This window comes from Schistocerca piceifrons, chromosome 1 (genome assembly GCF_021461385.2).
Source record: "Schistocerca piceifrons isolate TAMUIC-IGC-003096 chromosome 1, iqSchPice1.1, whole genome shotgun sequence".
In the NCBI taxonomy this organism is placed as follows: domain Eukaryota; kingdom Metazoa; phylum Arthropoda; class Insecta; order Orthoptera; family Acrididae; genus Schistocerca; species Schistocerca piceifrons.
Window position 1 is genome coordinate 700,140,354 of NC_060138.1, and position 14,413 is coordinate 700,154,766.

General features: G+C 37.2%; 1 protein-coding gene across 1 annotated transcript in view; it reads right to left on the reverse strand.

Annotated features, from left to right (window-relative positions):
• The window catches only part of LOC124787457 (protein sel-1 homolog 1), a 78,589-nt gene that overhangs the window by 19,508 nt on the left and 44,668 nt on the right, over positions 1-14,413 (reverse strand). The window contains exon 4 of the mRNA XM_047254341.1: positions 2,758-2,912. Coding sequence (XP_047110297.1) covers positions 2,758-2,912 — 155 coding nt within the window. The remainder of the gene's footprint in view (positions 1-2,757; positions 2,913-14,413) is intronic.

Genomic DNA, 14,413 nt, shown 5'->3' on the forward strand with positions numbered 1-14,413 from the left:
AATGGTAAGCAGAGATGGGCAATATTCAAATAAATTTCTATCTGCAATAATTATTCAAATACGTACATCATTCAAACAAATTCATTTATGAATAAATTATTTGTAACCTAAATAATGAACAACACAGATGCCACTGCATTTTCTTTGTTTGGTTCTCCTACAGAATTCTGGTTCAGCCCAAGTTTTATTGGATAAATAACTTCATAGTTTGTACAGAAATGTGCCATGGTGGTTCAGTGGGTTAAGTTCCAAACTACAAAGCTAGACCACTTTGGAGGCAGACGGCCTTAGCAGTTACACTACAGACACAGGCCACTTCACTGACTCTGCACTTGGCAGTACCTAAACCCTCCCCCTGCTAACATGTGGAAGTTCTCTAAGTAGCCAAAGCTAAGAAGGCATCCAACAAACTCTCAATCTGCAACACCTTCCACCAGTAATATCAACACTGCTAACATTATTGGATATTGGCGTCTCGTTACACAATTCATTCATGTTTGCACTGCAAAAAGATGAGTGAACAAAGTAAGAACTCCAATTCCTAAAGTCAACAGACTTTAAATCTAGAAAACTCCAAACACATATGTTGAACTCTGCTGGACGTCCAAAGTCATCCAAAATGGTTTTAAGATTATTTCTGAGTAATCTTGTCATTAGAAGATGGGATAGTGTTTCAGTCTGACGTGGATCTATGCAGTTACATAGCACTTCGAGATTCATAAATTCTGGAAGAGAGACTGGGTCTGAGTACATAAGAGTCTGAGTACATAAGAGTTCATAATATTGCAGCACACTGGACACTTTATCGAGAAATTTTCAAGCAACGATTGGGAGACTTTTTCCTTTCTACACCAATTGCAGTCATTGCAGCAATACCTTATCAACAGTTTAAAAACAAATAGTTCACCTGCATTGCTGTTCATAATCAAGGGAGGCTTACAATAAATTAAATAACTACAATAGCCACAGAAATGTCAAAGAAATTGAGTCACGAATTTCAAATGATGTTTTATGGATAAAAAGAAAATTCTAATCTGAATGTGTGAAGTGAAGCTAAAGTGGAATTACAATTAATTAAGCTACGGAGGAATGATGAAGTCTCAATTTTTGCTGAAAACGATTGAGAGTTGGAAGTCTTATATTGTGATCATGAAATAAAGACAACTTCAAAAGATATAACACACAGGTATCCTCTTTCCATGTGCACAATGTGTTTACTTTCACCATGGTAAACCTTCAAAATCAAGCTTTCTGGCGAGATGTTTGGGTGGGTGGAGGGGGGGGGGGGGATGACTGTTCTGAAAACAAATTCAAAAGCAACAAAAGGGACATTTGTATAATAAATGACAAAGAATCGGAACAATAAATAAATGTCATTTGATTTCAAATTAATCTATCATTCTTTTTAGGACTAATTCTGAGTAAGCTTGTCATTAAACGATGGAGTTTTATTATTCTTTTTATTTACACATGAGACAAATGTTTTTATTCATGTAAGTGAATAATGTTTCGAATAAATATTTTTGTTATTCATGAATAATGAACAATAATTTTTATCTGTATTTATTATTAGTCTGTAGAATAAATTTTGCCCAACTCTGGTGGTAAGCAAAGCACATTGCACATTCACATGCTGTTAATCTGCAGTGAATCCATGTGGCCATGGCCAAGTGCTCACTTGTTTGTAATTAGACAAGACAGCATCGGTAATCTTTGGCAACGTTTACCAAAGTATGCTCGCTCTCTCACACCATAGCAGCTTGCAAAACACTGATGGGACATGCACCTGCAGGGCTCTTATACTGGGAGTGGAGGCATAAGTAGAAGTCAGCTGGTACATACCTGCTTCTAGTCAGTGGCAATCTAGTTACCAATCAACACTTTTCCCAGTAGAATTGTACAGTAGTACTTGGTCATTTGTACCAACAAAATTTCAGTTTCAACATTATAAAATCATTTAAGCGATTGTCTCTCTTTCCGTGGAAACACAAGTGCAAATTTGTTTAATATTGTATTCCCAGTGAGTGTGATATATCTGGGACGTAAGCAATGCACATTGCTTACATCACCACCTAGCCAACCCCCACTCCTCTTTGCACTAAGTGTCAAGGTACCAAGTTACATTGTGCATACAGTATGCAGATGCTAGAATTTCATACTCTTTCCCTCTCTGAATATTATGATAAAGCACTCACTCTGTGATGCCTGCAAAATCATTGTTATAAATTTGGTACTGTTCTAAATTTGGTACAGTATCATGAATGGCTTACACTGCATTGGTTCCAAATTACAGAAACATCCCATTAGCCATTTACTGTAATTCACATAGTAAATTTAGCTTATTTTCATCATCACACAAAAAGTAGTATGCATAACAGAACCACAAGTTGCAGACCATTCAGATATTTAGATGGTTTGGTGTATCAAGTTTACGAACTTTTTACCACTGTATGTAAGGCAAACTTGCAATGAATAGAGCCAAATAATACGATCAGTCTTACATTTTGCTCATTATATATGATTCTTCCACACAAGGTTTTATACTCATAAAGCCATCTGTTTAACAATTCAGTACATACAAATATTTAAGTCCATGAGCACAAAGTTTCTATCAATTATGATCTACAGTAAGCATATTCATCAGAATCCTGATATTATTCTATCAAATTTAGCTTCCATGCAAGCATAATGTGATGAAATAGGGAAGAAGAGCTCCACTTCAGTTACCTGAAGAAATTTTAAAACTGAGTTAATTACCTGAGCTTGAACATCACCTTTCTCAGCTAACATCTGGTAATACTCTATGAGATCATTATCAAGAATTCCTGAATTGTATCCAGGATTTTCCACCTCTTCCAAAAGTCTGATTCGGTGTATTGCCTGTCCACCTGACAGAGACACTTCCTCAGAAACTGAAAGAATAGAACAGAGAAGCAATTACAAAATTACATTGAGATTATTTCACAGCAAAAGAATATGAAGTAAGTCAACTGAAAATCAATAGCTGTACAGGAAAAGAAAGACACTACTGATAGCCCATAGTCCAAAACTAGTTGTATAATACAGATATTTATCAGCTACTCTTGGCAGTTAATCATTACTTTTTTCAAATATTTATATGCTGTGGGACACCAGCTTCTTAAAATGTACTGACAAACTACAAGCTCATTTTAACAAAAGCACTGAAATAATTGTTAATATGAAACAAGGTCTTACTGCAACTGGTCTGTTACTGTAGGGAGAAAAGGGAGGAGAAGGACAAGATGAGTAATCAGTGAATATTTCCAATGATGGTAAAAACATATATGTATTACTTTGTACATTTTTACAATACTTCTTTGTAAACAATGTTCTGAACCCTTTGACTGTTATTGAAAAGGTAAGTCGTCATGCTCCTCTGCTCCCCAGGGTGCTATTATCTAGTTTGAGTGTGGCCTCTGGGTTTTCACTGATCGGTATTGATGATTTAACTCGGGGCTCCTTGACGACCGTGGCTGCAAATGATGAGTTTGGTCATGTCACCACTCAGGTGTGCGTGTGCTGTTGATGAGTTTTAAGCATAAAGCAGATTTTCTGCAACATATCACAGCTGCACTTGACTTCATTTCACGACTCGCTGTTCTTCACAACAGGCATCACTGTTTTTTTGCATAAACTATTTTAGTGAAAGAGAGATCATGGAAATGGAACTACTAATAAAGAGTGACAGTGAGGATGAATGATCTGACATTGACGTAAGTGACCAATACCCACTTCATCTGCAAAGTATTGAATGGTTTGACGTCGATCCACATGAACCAACTGTTGAAATTTGCCAACAATGTCTGGCGTTGTGCGGTTAACGGGCCTTCCAGTGTGAGCATCATCTTCGACGTCTGTACGGACGGCCCTGAACTGAGCATGTCACTCAAACACATGGGTACAGTTCATGCTCTGTCCCCAAAACATTTGTTGAATCATTGCAAGGGTTTCCGTAGCACATTTCCTGAGATTTGCACAGAATTCGTGGATCCATTGTAAAATTGCCACACATCAAACACAGAGTATTAGGAAGATCACAGTGGACATGCAACACATCCTCCCAGCTGAATACCACTCCGCACACTGACTCATCAGATATGCAGCTCTCGCTAGTGGTGCAAGGATTTAACTACTACTACTTTCCAGATGACAGCACCAGTTCCAAAAATTTTGGATTTAACCTCGTACATGTACTGGATCTGTATTACGTGGTATTTTTGATGTAGGTGTGAATGAGAGCTGTGAAATGACTGAGGTTGGTAGGTGAGGAGTGTGACTGATGGTTATAAGACTTGCATTGTTAATTATGTTATTGATGAAATAATTTTGGAAGAATATTATTATGATGATGATGATATCAGGTCTTTTGTGGAGTTTAAGAATAATGAAGTTCAGAGTTATTTGTAAATACAGGCAAGGTAAGTGATTTTTGTGGTGACGTAAGTGAGAGTCATGGAATACCAGTCCAGTCAAAGCAGTTTTTCATTAATGTCATGCAGTGTAATGACCCAAACAGTAATGGTGAATGATCTGTAAGCTTAGAGAATAAAAGTGAAAAGTTTTTGAAATTTGTTTGGGACCAAATTGATGATAACGTAGATAAATGTTCGTTTTGGAATAAGTTAACTGTGGTTAGTCAAAATTTATATCCAAATTGGTGGAATGAAGTGAAAGAAGATCTAAGTAGGAAGTGTAATTTTGACAGTAAGGTATTGTGTGTTCCTTCTGTAATAAGTGATGTTAATTGTGCTATGGAACCCTTTTAGTGTGTTCAATCTTTACCTGCCAACATGTGTAACCAAAGAATTGCAATGATACCAGTGAAGTTGATAAAACCCTCCACAAGCAGTGTAGATGTAACTTTTGATGAAATTGAAAGTGATCTTTTACATGAAGTGTCTAATAGCAAAGATGATAATCCTGATTTTCAGTGTCCTTACATTAAGGTTAAGATTGATCAGTGGGAAGGGAACTGTTTCGACTGATACAGATGGCCTGATTTGTGGTATATCTGAACAATTCAGAGACAAATCCAGTGTAGTAAGAATTTTGTGGAAATGCCCATTGTAGGTGTAAAGATAAGAGGAGCTACAAGTAAGCAAAATAAACTTATAAAATCTCAGGTGCATTTAACATTTAGTATAGAAGGCAATACCTTTGAATATGGATGCCTAATGATACCTAGTTTAGAAGAAAATATTTGCTATGTGTGTAGATTTTTAAGACTGTGTAATTTTTGTTTGCCATGAATGTAACATTTAAGATCATGTAGTTTTAAAGTTCTGTCTTATCTATTCACTTAAGAAGTTGATGAGAAAACAGGGGGATAAGAGAAAGCAGGTACATGACAGTAAAGGTTGATTTTCTAAGTTTGAAGTAAGAGATCTTGTGTTGGTGGAAGCCAAAGAGAAATCTAAAGTGTTGACATCTGAGATAAAGAAATTTTCAATATTTATATTGGACCATTCAAAGTTCTTGAAAATCCACATCCTAAAGCATACAGACTTGTGTATCCAAAATCTAAGAATTGTTTGGATTATGCAACATTACTGAACTGAAAGCTTATAGACATGATCCATAAGTATTTGATTTTTATTTGTTTGTCGTTTTTTCCATTGTCATGAATTTAGTATGTAAGATGATGTGATTTCTAGAGTTCTAATTTATCTACTGACGGTTTAAATCAATCTGTAGATTCATAAGACTATATAACTGTTCTTTGTTTGTCTGGAATTTAGTATGTAAGATGTTGTGATTTTTAAAGTTTTGTCTTATCTATTGACTGCGTTAAGATCTATGATACACTACATAATTATGTTCTGCAATAGATTTGTGCTTTAGAATTTAATATATAGATCCCAGGAGACTAAATGAGTAGAGCTTTTTACAGTTTTAAAATGGAACAATATTCACAACTTGTACTCAAATATTAGGAATACTATCTGAGCATATCTGTGTGCATTACCTTATATTAGTGCATTTTTTATTGCATTTAACACTGATTATTAATGTTTCATAAGTGAACATTTTTTAATCACACCCGACAAAAATCCCATATAACTGACGATGTAAAATGAAGATGGAGAGCATATCTCATGTGATGTGAAGGAGGTACTAAACAGCGTATTTAGTACACAAAACAATGGTTCAGGATTTTATGTGAATGCTAGACAGGAAGTTACCTATCCCTTGGATTGTGTGATGATAACTCTAAGGAGGAAGCTGCATGTATGTGGGTAGATCCACACCCCACACTGCGGTATGACTGTACCCAGCTGGACTAATCGTCTTGCAAGAGATCGTAGGTGCTTGGGTAATGTACTCTAGCATCTGTCAACTGGAATATATTTTTTGTCTGATATTTGTGAATTGTTAACCAAGACTGCTAAAGACAGTGTTATTCAGCATAAATGCATGTTTTTTCATTGGGGGGATTGACTCTACAATCATTATGTAACTTTAAATCAGTTTTTTTTATCAATTGTAAATGAATTTTCTGGGTCTTTGTGTACTTAGGTTGGTGTGGAAGACATTTATTACTATGGACAATAAAATAAGATGTACACATGTCTGCTTTCATACTCTGATTTTGGTTGTCCAACTACTGGATTGTGTCATCATTCAAAGCTAATTTAGGACTATTTTTAACTGAATTTATCCTGGATATTGCAGTATTGTATCTGATTGGATCTTGAGTTGTGGGCAGACTATTGCTTAGCTCTGTTTTGGGTACTCCTAGCTACTGTGTGTGTGTGTGTGTGTGTGTGTGTGTGTGTGTGTGTGTGTGTGTGTGTGTGTGTGTGTGTGTGTGTGTCCAAGGAAAACTTAGAACCATTGATTGAAGCTAGATGCTTCTCACAATTACTCGTTGCATATAATTGAACTTATTGATATGATTATGAACTTTATTCATTTTGTTGTGTCAAAACTTTTTTGCTGGGTTGTACCTGGTGTGGTTTGGATTCATGGGTCGGTCCCCACATTGTAAACTCAGGCCCTAATATTTTTCCATTATTTTGTTCTTTCACGAGTCAACACATCTGTAAATACTATGGTTTATATGGCTGATTGATTCCTACCCATGATCGAGTATATTCTCCTGGTCTGTACCCGTCGTCGTGAGTTTTTTGGAGTCTGCTCACATGTCGTACACTTAAGCTCTGAAATTTTCTCTCTTCTCTTTTGAAGATTTTGAAGGTTTGAGTGTATAGATCTTAAGTTAAAGTTTATAAATTCTAGTAATTTACTTTGTAATTATTTCTATAATTTAGTGGTGTAATGTTGTAGTTTTGACCTTGTATTTTCTGTCTTGTGACAGTATGTTGCATAGATCTGATAATCTGAATGCCATATCCTGATATGTGTACAGATTATGATTTTATAGTAGATATTTTTCTTTTGATGTCTGTAATATGTTACATATCAGGTACTTCTATACATCTACCTGCTATCCTAGGCATCATTTTGTACACCATTTGGCAAACCTTATAGTGTGTCGCAAAATATTGTAAACATCTGGTTTCCAAATTTTGTGAGGGGGATATTGTAATGAATCATACTCCTCTAGCATTAGCTTTTTTTGTAGAGATAACCAAAACCATGTATACTATCGATTCTTGCATAGGTTAAAATTATCTCAGCTGTTTCACTAAAAGAATTCATATGATTTTGTATATGATAATTTTGGGCTAAAATGAATAAAAAAGAAATTAATGTGTTACAATCTATACATACCAACAGTTAAAATTACTCTTCTTTTAAGAATAATTGAAATTACAAAATTTCTGGCATACTTAAAATTCATATTATTAATTGCACAATCAAATGCTAAATATTACATTTGTTTCTGGATTTATTTATGAAATAATCATATAATTTGGTAAAGATTCTTCTCCTGTCGAGAAAGTTTGTAAACTCTTTTGCTTTGTAAACTCTTTGGAAATTGTGAGTACCACAGAATGTAAGGAGTGGTGGGCATGCCTCTGATGGAAACATGTATTTTGCTGAACTTGTCAATAACAATGTAATGTTTGGTGTGATAGAAGTGAAAATTGTAAAGTCGGTGTGATTTAAAAGAATGGGATAAAATTAAAAAAAATATTCATTGCAGCAGGCAACTCTTCATCATAAATAAAAATTTTCAGCAGCAAGAATGTACCATAGACAAGGCTTTGAGCCATCGACAACAACAACAACAACAACAACAACAACAACAACGAGATAATGATAAGAAAAAGTTTTTTTTAATCTTACTCCTCCTCAAGTTTTCAAAATTTGTGCAAAGAATGAGAACTTTAATGGTGATGTGTAGGAGGATAAGATTACAGCCTATACATATTTTGTCCTTTGTAGCTGTCTATGGACAAATAGTTCTGCCAGAAAACAAACAGGATTATTTACACCTGATTCTGAAAGTTACATTTACGTTATGAATTACTAACTACATGACACAGAATTTTGTCATTTGTTTCCTACAGACAATATGTCATCAGAAATCTATTATACAAAAAGCTAAATTTCCTGAAAGTTCAATAACTATTCCACGGCTGTTTACACAGTGTTCTTATTACAGACAGATATTCTGTTCTCCTCCAGCAAATAAGCATTCGGTTAGTTCAGTGAAAAATTATTCATGAAGCTACCAAATAAGTCTCACACGAAAATAAAAACAATGTTAAAAAGTTGTTAATGTAAGTAACTGGACAGATTAAAAAAATCTACTCACCAAGTGATAGCAGGAGAACACATAAATAAAAGGTATTACAGTTTGCTAGCTTTCAGAGCCACTGGCTCTTTCTTCTGGCAAAAGAGTTGAAGGGGAAGAAAGAGGGGTGAAAGGAAAGGACTGATGAGGTTCAGGAAAAGGGGTAGAGTTCGGAAAAGTCACCCAGAACCCCAAGTCAAGGGAGACTTACTGGACCAGATAAGGAAGGAAAGAAGGAAGGACTGATCAACAAACGACTTCAGTGGATCCTAAAGTCAGTCCCTTGCAGGACATCTGGAATATTGTTGAGAGGGATGTTTGTGTCATACTTTTTTCATGCCAGTTTCACTCCATTGAGTGAGAAGATTTTAGCGGACACAAGTCAACATCTGTCCCAAATTCTTTATGTCCTATGAAGTATACCACATGACAATTGACTTGGATCATCAGAATAAAAGCATTGCTACATAAAATTAAGGGGATGTATCAAAAATGCCTCTTATTGACCAGAGAGCAACTTCAGTTAAAAAGATATTCACTGCAACAGGCAACTCTTCATCATAAATCAAAATTTTCATCAGCAAGAACGTACCCTAGACAAGACTGAGCCATCGACGACAATTATTCACTATAATTCCACCATCATCTACAACAGTAAACAGCATATCAAAGAAGTTGCATCTCTCGTACAACAAGAAGCGTGCTGTAACCAATACTGATGCACATGATATTAAGCAGTTTTGTTCCACAACATCTACTCTGCTTTTTCACTCATCCTGCATTTCATCCTTGCAACAGGTCATTTATGACTTGTCAACAGGCTGCAGTTATAAGCGGAAAAGAAAAGAAAAGGGAAGCAGAAGCTGAGGAGAGTGTGAAACAAGGTTGTAGACTACCTCCTATGTAATTCAACCAGCACACTGCACAAGTGGTAAACCTAATCAACACAAAATTTAGAAAGAGTGTTTAATAAAAGCTTCACATTTTGCCAGTATCACTGCAATGCTGTTTGAGATGGGAAGGACTTGGAAAACCAGTTGAGCACAATCGATAATGTTTGAAAAGGTCGTTCTAAGATAAAAATTAACAAAAAAACAATGTGTTGTTGTGGTCTTCAGTCCTGAGACTGGTTTGATGCAGCTCTCCATGCTACTCTATCCTGTGCAAGCTTTTTCATCTCCCAGTACCTATTGCAACCTACATCCTTCTGAATCTGCTTAGTGTATTCATCTCTTGGTCTCCCTCTACGATTTTTACCCTCCACGCTGCCCTCCAACACTAAATTGGTGATCCCTTGATGCCTCAGAACATGTCCTACCAACCGATCCCTTCTTCTGGTCAAGTTGTGCCACAAACTTCTCTTCTCCCCAATCCTATTCAATACTTCCTCATTAGTTATGTGATCTACCCATCTAATCTTCAGCATTCTCCTGTAGCACCACATTTCGAAAGCTTCTATTCTCTTCTTGTCCAAACTATTTATCGTCCATGTTTCACTTCCATACATGGCTACACTCCATACGAATACTTTCAGAAATGACTTCCTGACACTTAAATCAATACTGGATGTTAACAAATTTCTCTTCTTCAGAAACGCTTTCCTTGCCATTGCCAGCCTACATTTTATATCCTCTCTACTTCGACCATCATCAGTTATTTTGCTCCCCAAATAGCAAAACTCCTTTACTACTTTAAGTGCCTCATTTCCTAATCTAATTTCCTCAGCATCACCCGACTTAATTAGACTACATTCCATTATCCTTGTTTTGCTTTTGTTGATGTTCATCTTATATCCTCCTTTCAAGACACTGTCCATTCCATTCAACTGCTCTTCCAAGTCCTTTGCTGTCTCTGACAGAATTACAATGTCATCGGCGAACCTCAAAGTTTTTATTTCTTCTCCATGAATTTTAATACCTACCCCGAATTTTTCTTTTGTTTCCTTTACTGCTCGCTCAATATACAGATTGAACAACATCGGGGAGAGGCTACAACCCTGTCTTACTCCCTTCCCAACCACTGCTCCCCTTTCATGTCCCTCGACTCTTATAACTGCCATCTGGTTTCTGTACAAATTGTAAACAGCCTTTCGCTCCCTGTATTTTACCCCTGCCACCTTCAGAATTTGAAAGAGAGTATTCCAGTCAACATTGTCAAAAGCTTTCTCTAAGTCTACAAATGCTAGAAACGTAGGTTTGCCTTTCCTTAATCTTTCTTCTAAGATAAGTCGTAAGGTCAGTATTGCCTCACGTGTTCCAGTGTTTCTACGGAATCCAAACTGATCTTCCCCGAGGTTGGCTTCTACTAGTTTTTTCCATTCGTCTGTAAAGAATTCGTGTTAGTATTTTGCAGCTGTGGCTTATTAAACTGATTGTTCGGTAATTTTCACATCTGTCAACACCTGCTGTCTTTGGGATTGGAATTATTATATTCTTCTTGAAGTCTGAGGGTATTTCGCCTGTTTCATACATCTTGCTCACCAGATGGTAGAGTTTTGTCAGGACTGGCTCTCCCACGGCCGTCAGTAGTTCCAATGGAATATTGTCTACTCCGGGGGCCTTGTTTCGACTCAGGTCTTTCAGTGCTCTGTCAAACTCTTCACGCAGTATCGTATCTCCCATTTCATCTTCATCTACATCCTCTTCCATTTCCATAATATTGTCCTCAAGTACATCGCCCTTGTATAGACCCTCTATATACTCCTTCCACCTTTCTGCTTTCCCTTCTTTGCTTAGAACTGGGTTTCCATCTGAGCTCTTGATATTCATACAAGTCGTTCTCTTATCTCCAAAGGTCTCTTTAATTTTCCTGTAGGCGGTATCTATCTTACCCCTAGTGAGATAGGCCTCTACATCCTTACATCTGTCCTCTAGCCATCCCTGTTTAGCCATTTTGCACTTCCTGTCGATCTCGTTTTTGAGACGTTTGTATTCCTTTTTGCCTGTTTCACTTACCGCATTTTTATATTTTCTCCTTTCATCAATTAAATTCAATATTTCTTCTGTTACCCAAGGATTTCTACTAGCCCTCGTCTTTTTACCTACTTGATCCTCTGCTGCCTTCACTACTTCATCCCTCAAAGCTACCCATTCTTCTTCTACTGTATTTATTTCCCCTATTCCTGTCAATTGCTCCCTTATGCTCTCCCTGAATCTCTGTACAATCTCTGGTTCTTTCAGTTTATCCAGGTCCCATCTCCTTAAATTCCCACCTTTTTGCAGTTTCTTCAGTTTTAATCTACAGGTCATAACCAATAGATTGTGGTCAGAGTCCACATCTGCCCCTGGAAATGTCTTACAATTTAAAACCTGGTTCCTAAATCTCTGTCTTACCATTATATAATCTATCTGATACCTTTTAGTATCTCCAGGGTTCTTCCATGTATACAACCTTCTTTCATGATTCTTAAACCAAGTGTTAGTTATGATTATGTTGTGCTCTGTGCAAAATTCTACCAGGCGGCTTCCTCTTTCATTTCTGTCCCCCAATCCATATTCACCTACTATGTTTCCTTCTCTCCCTTTTCCTACACTCGAATTCCAGTCACCCATGACTATTAAATTTTCGTCTCCCTTCACAATCTGAATAATTTCTTTTATTTGATCATACATTTCTTCAATTTCTTCGTCATCTGCAGAGCTAGTTGGCATATAAACTTGTACTACTGTAGTAGGTGTGGGCTTCGTATCTATCTTGGCCACAATAATGCGTTCACTATGCTGTTTGTAGTAGCTTACCCGCATTCCTATTTTCCTATTCATTATTAAACCTACTCCTGCATTACCCCTATTTGATTTTGTGTTTATAACCCTGTAGTCACCTGACCAGAAGTCTTGTTCCTCCTGCCACCGAACTTCACTAATTCCCACTATATCTAACTTCAACCTATCCATTTCCCTTTTTAAATTTTCTAACCTACCTGCCCGATTAAGGGATCTGACATTCCACGCTCCGATCCGTAGAACGCCAGTTTTCTTTCTCCTGATAACGACATCCTCTTGAGTAGTCCCCGCCCGGAGATCCGAATGGGGGACTATTTTACCTCCGGAATATTTTACCCAAGAGGACGCCATCATCATGTAATCATACAGTAAAGCTGCATGCCCTCGGGAAAAATTACGGCTGTAGTTTCCCCTTGCTTTCAGCCGTTCGCAGTACCAGCACAGCAAGGCCGTTTTGGTTATTGTTACAAGGCCAGATCAGTCAATCATCCAGACTGTTGCCCTTGCAACTACTGAAAAGGCTGCTGCCCCTCTTCAGGAACCACACGTTTGTCTGGCCTCTCAACAGATACCCCTCCGTTGTGGTTGCACCTACGGTACGGCTATCTGTATCGCTGAGGCACGCAAGCCTCCCCACCATCGGCAAGGTCCATGGTTCATGGGGGGGAAAAAAACAATGGAGTATAGTAAAATTAAGTCACGTGATGCTTAGGAAATAAGATAACAAAAGGACAGAGTAACAGCAGCAGATGAGTTCTCATATTTTTACTTCAAAATAATTAACAATTGTTGAAGTAAAGAATATATAAAATGCAGACCGGCAATAGCAAGGAAAGCTTTTCTCAAAATGGGAAGTTTATTAACACTGGATATAAATTTAATTTTCAGTAGTGTACAAGTGAAAAGTGAACAATAAAGTGTTTGGACAAGAAGAGAACACCAACTTTTTAAATGTGGTGCTAAAGAAGAATGCTGAACATCAGATGGGTAGATCAGTTAACAAATGAAGTTGTACCAAGTTAAACTGAAGGAAAAAAAGAAACTTATGGGACAAATGTCTAAATGAAGGGATCAGGTCATTTGGTGCATCCTAAGGCATCAAGAAATCATAAATTTGGTAACAGATTGAAGTGGGCAGAGGGGAATAAAAACTGTAGAGATTAAGGGGCCTGCACAGGATACAACTATGGAGAGCTGCATCAAACTAATTGTCACACTGCGAACAACAACAACAACAACAACAACCAACTCTATCCTTTCCATCGTTAGATCAGCCTCACAGCTGTGCAGAGATCACTATTTTTCTTTCAATAATAGTGACAAACAGGAACAGAACACATAGTTTAGTGAATCAGTGGCACTCATCATGCATGCATTTCTCACCAAACTCTACTCAGACAGCACTGGTGTACACACAGTAAGGTACAGGATATGAAAGTACTGAACTGTTCAGTTGGTAGGAATGTGTATGTCCAACAAATTGATTGATTGACTGACTGACTGACAAGGGTGAGATATGGGACTAAACAGCGACGTCATCAGTCCCGTGATTCTAAAGTTACTCTCGAAAGAGAGAGGGTCCGCTAAAAGTGGGCAGATCTAGTCAGAGGAGTCAATCTATAAAATGAGAATGTTAAAACACACCCAGTAGAAGGCATAAAAGGGTGGACCAAATCTAAAAGTTGGAAAAACAGAGGGATAAAAGAGCACTCTTTGGACAGGTGAGTGGTCATGGATCCCAGACCGAAAAAACATAAGGAGAGGCCCCAACCACAACCACCCTTCCCCTGCTCCAGAACTGTAGCAAAACCTTATACCTGAAAATAAAAACCAGTTTCACAGAGGGAACTGAGGACCAGTTCACCCATCGATGAATCATCTGCTAATATTAAAGATGAGGAATCTGGAAGACTATACTTAGTAAGAAGGACTAAAAGAAAGGAACATTCCACCAATATATGGAATG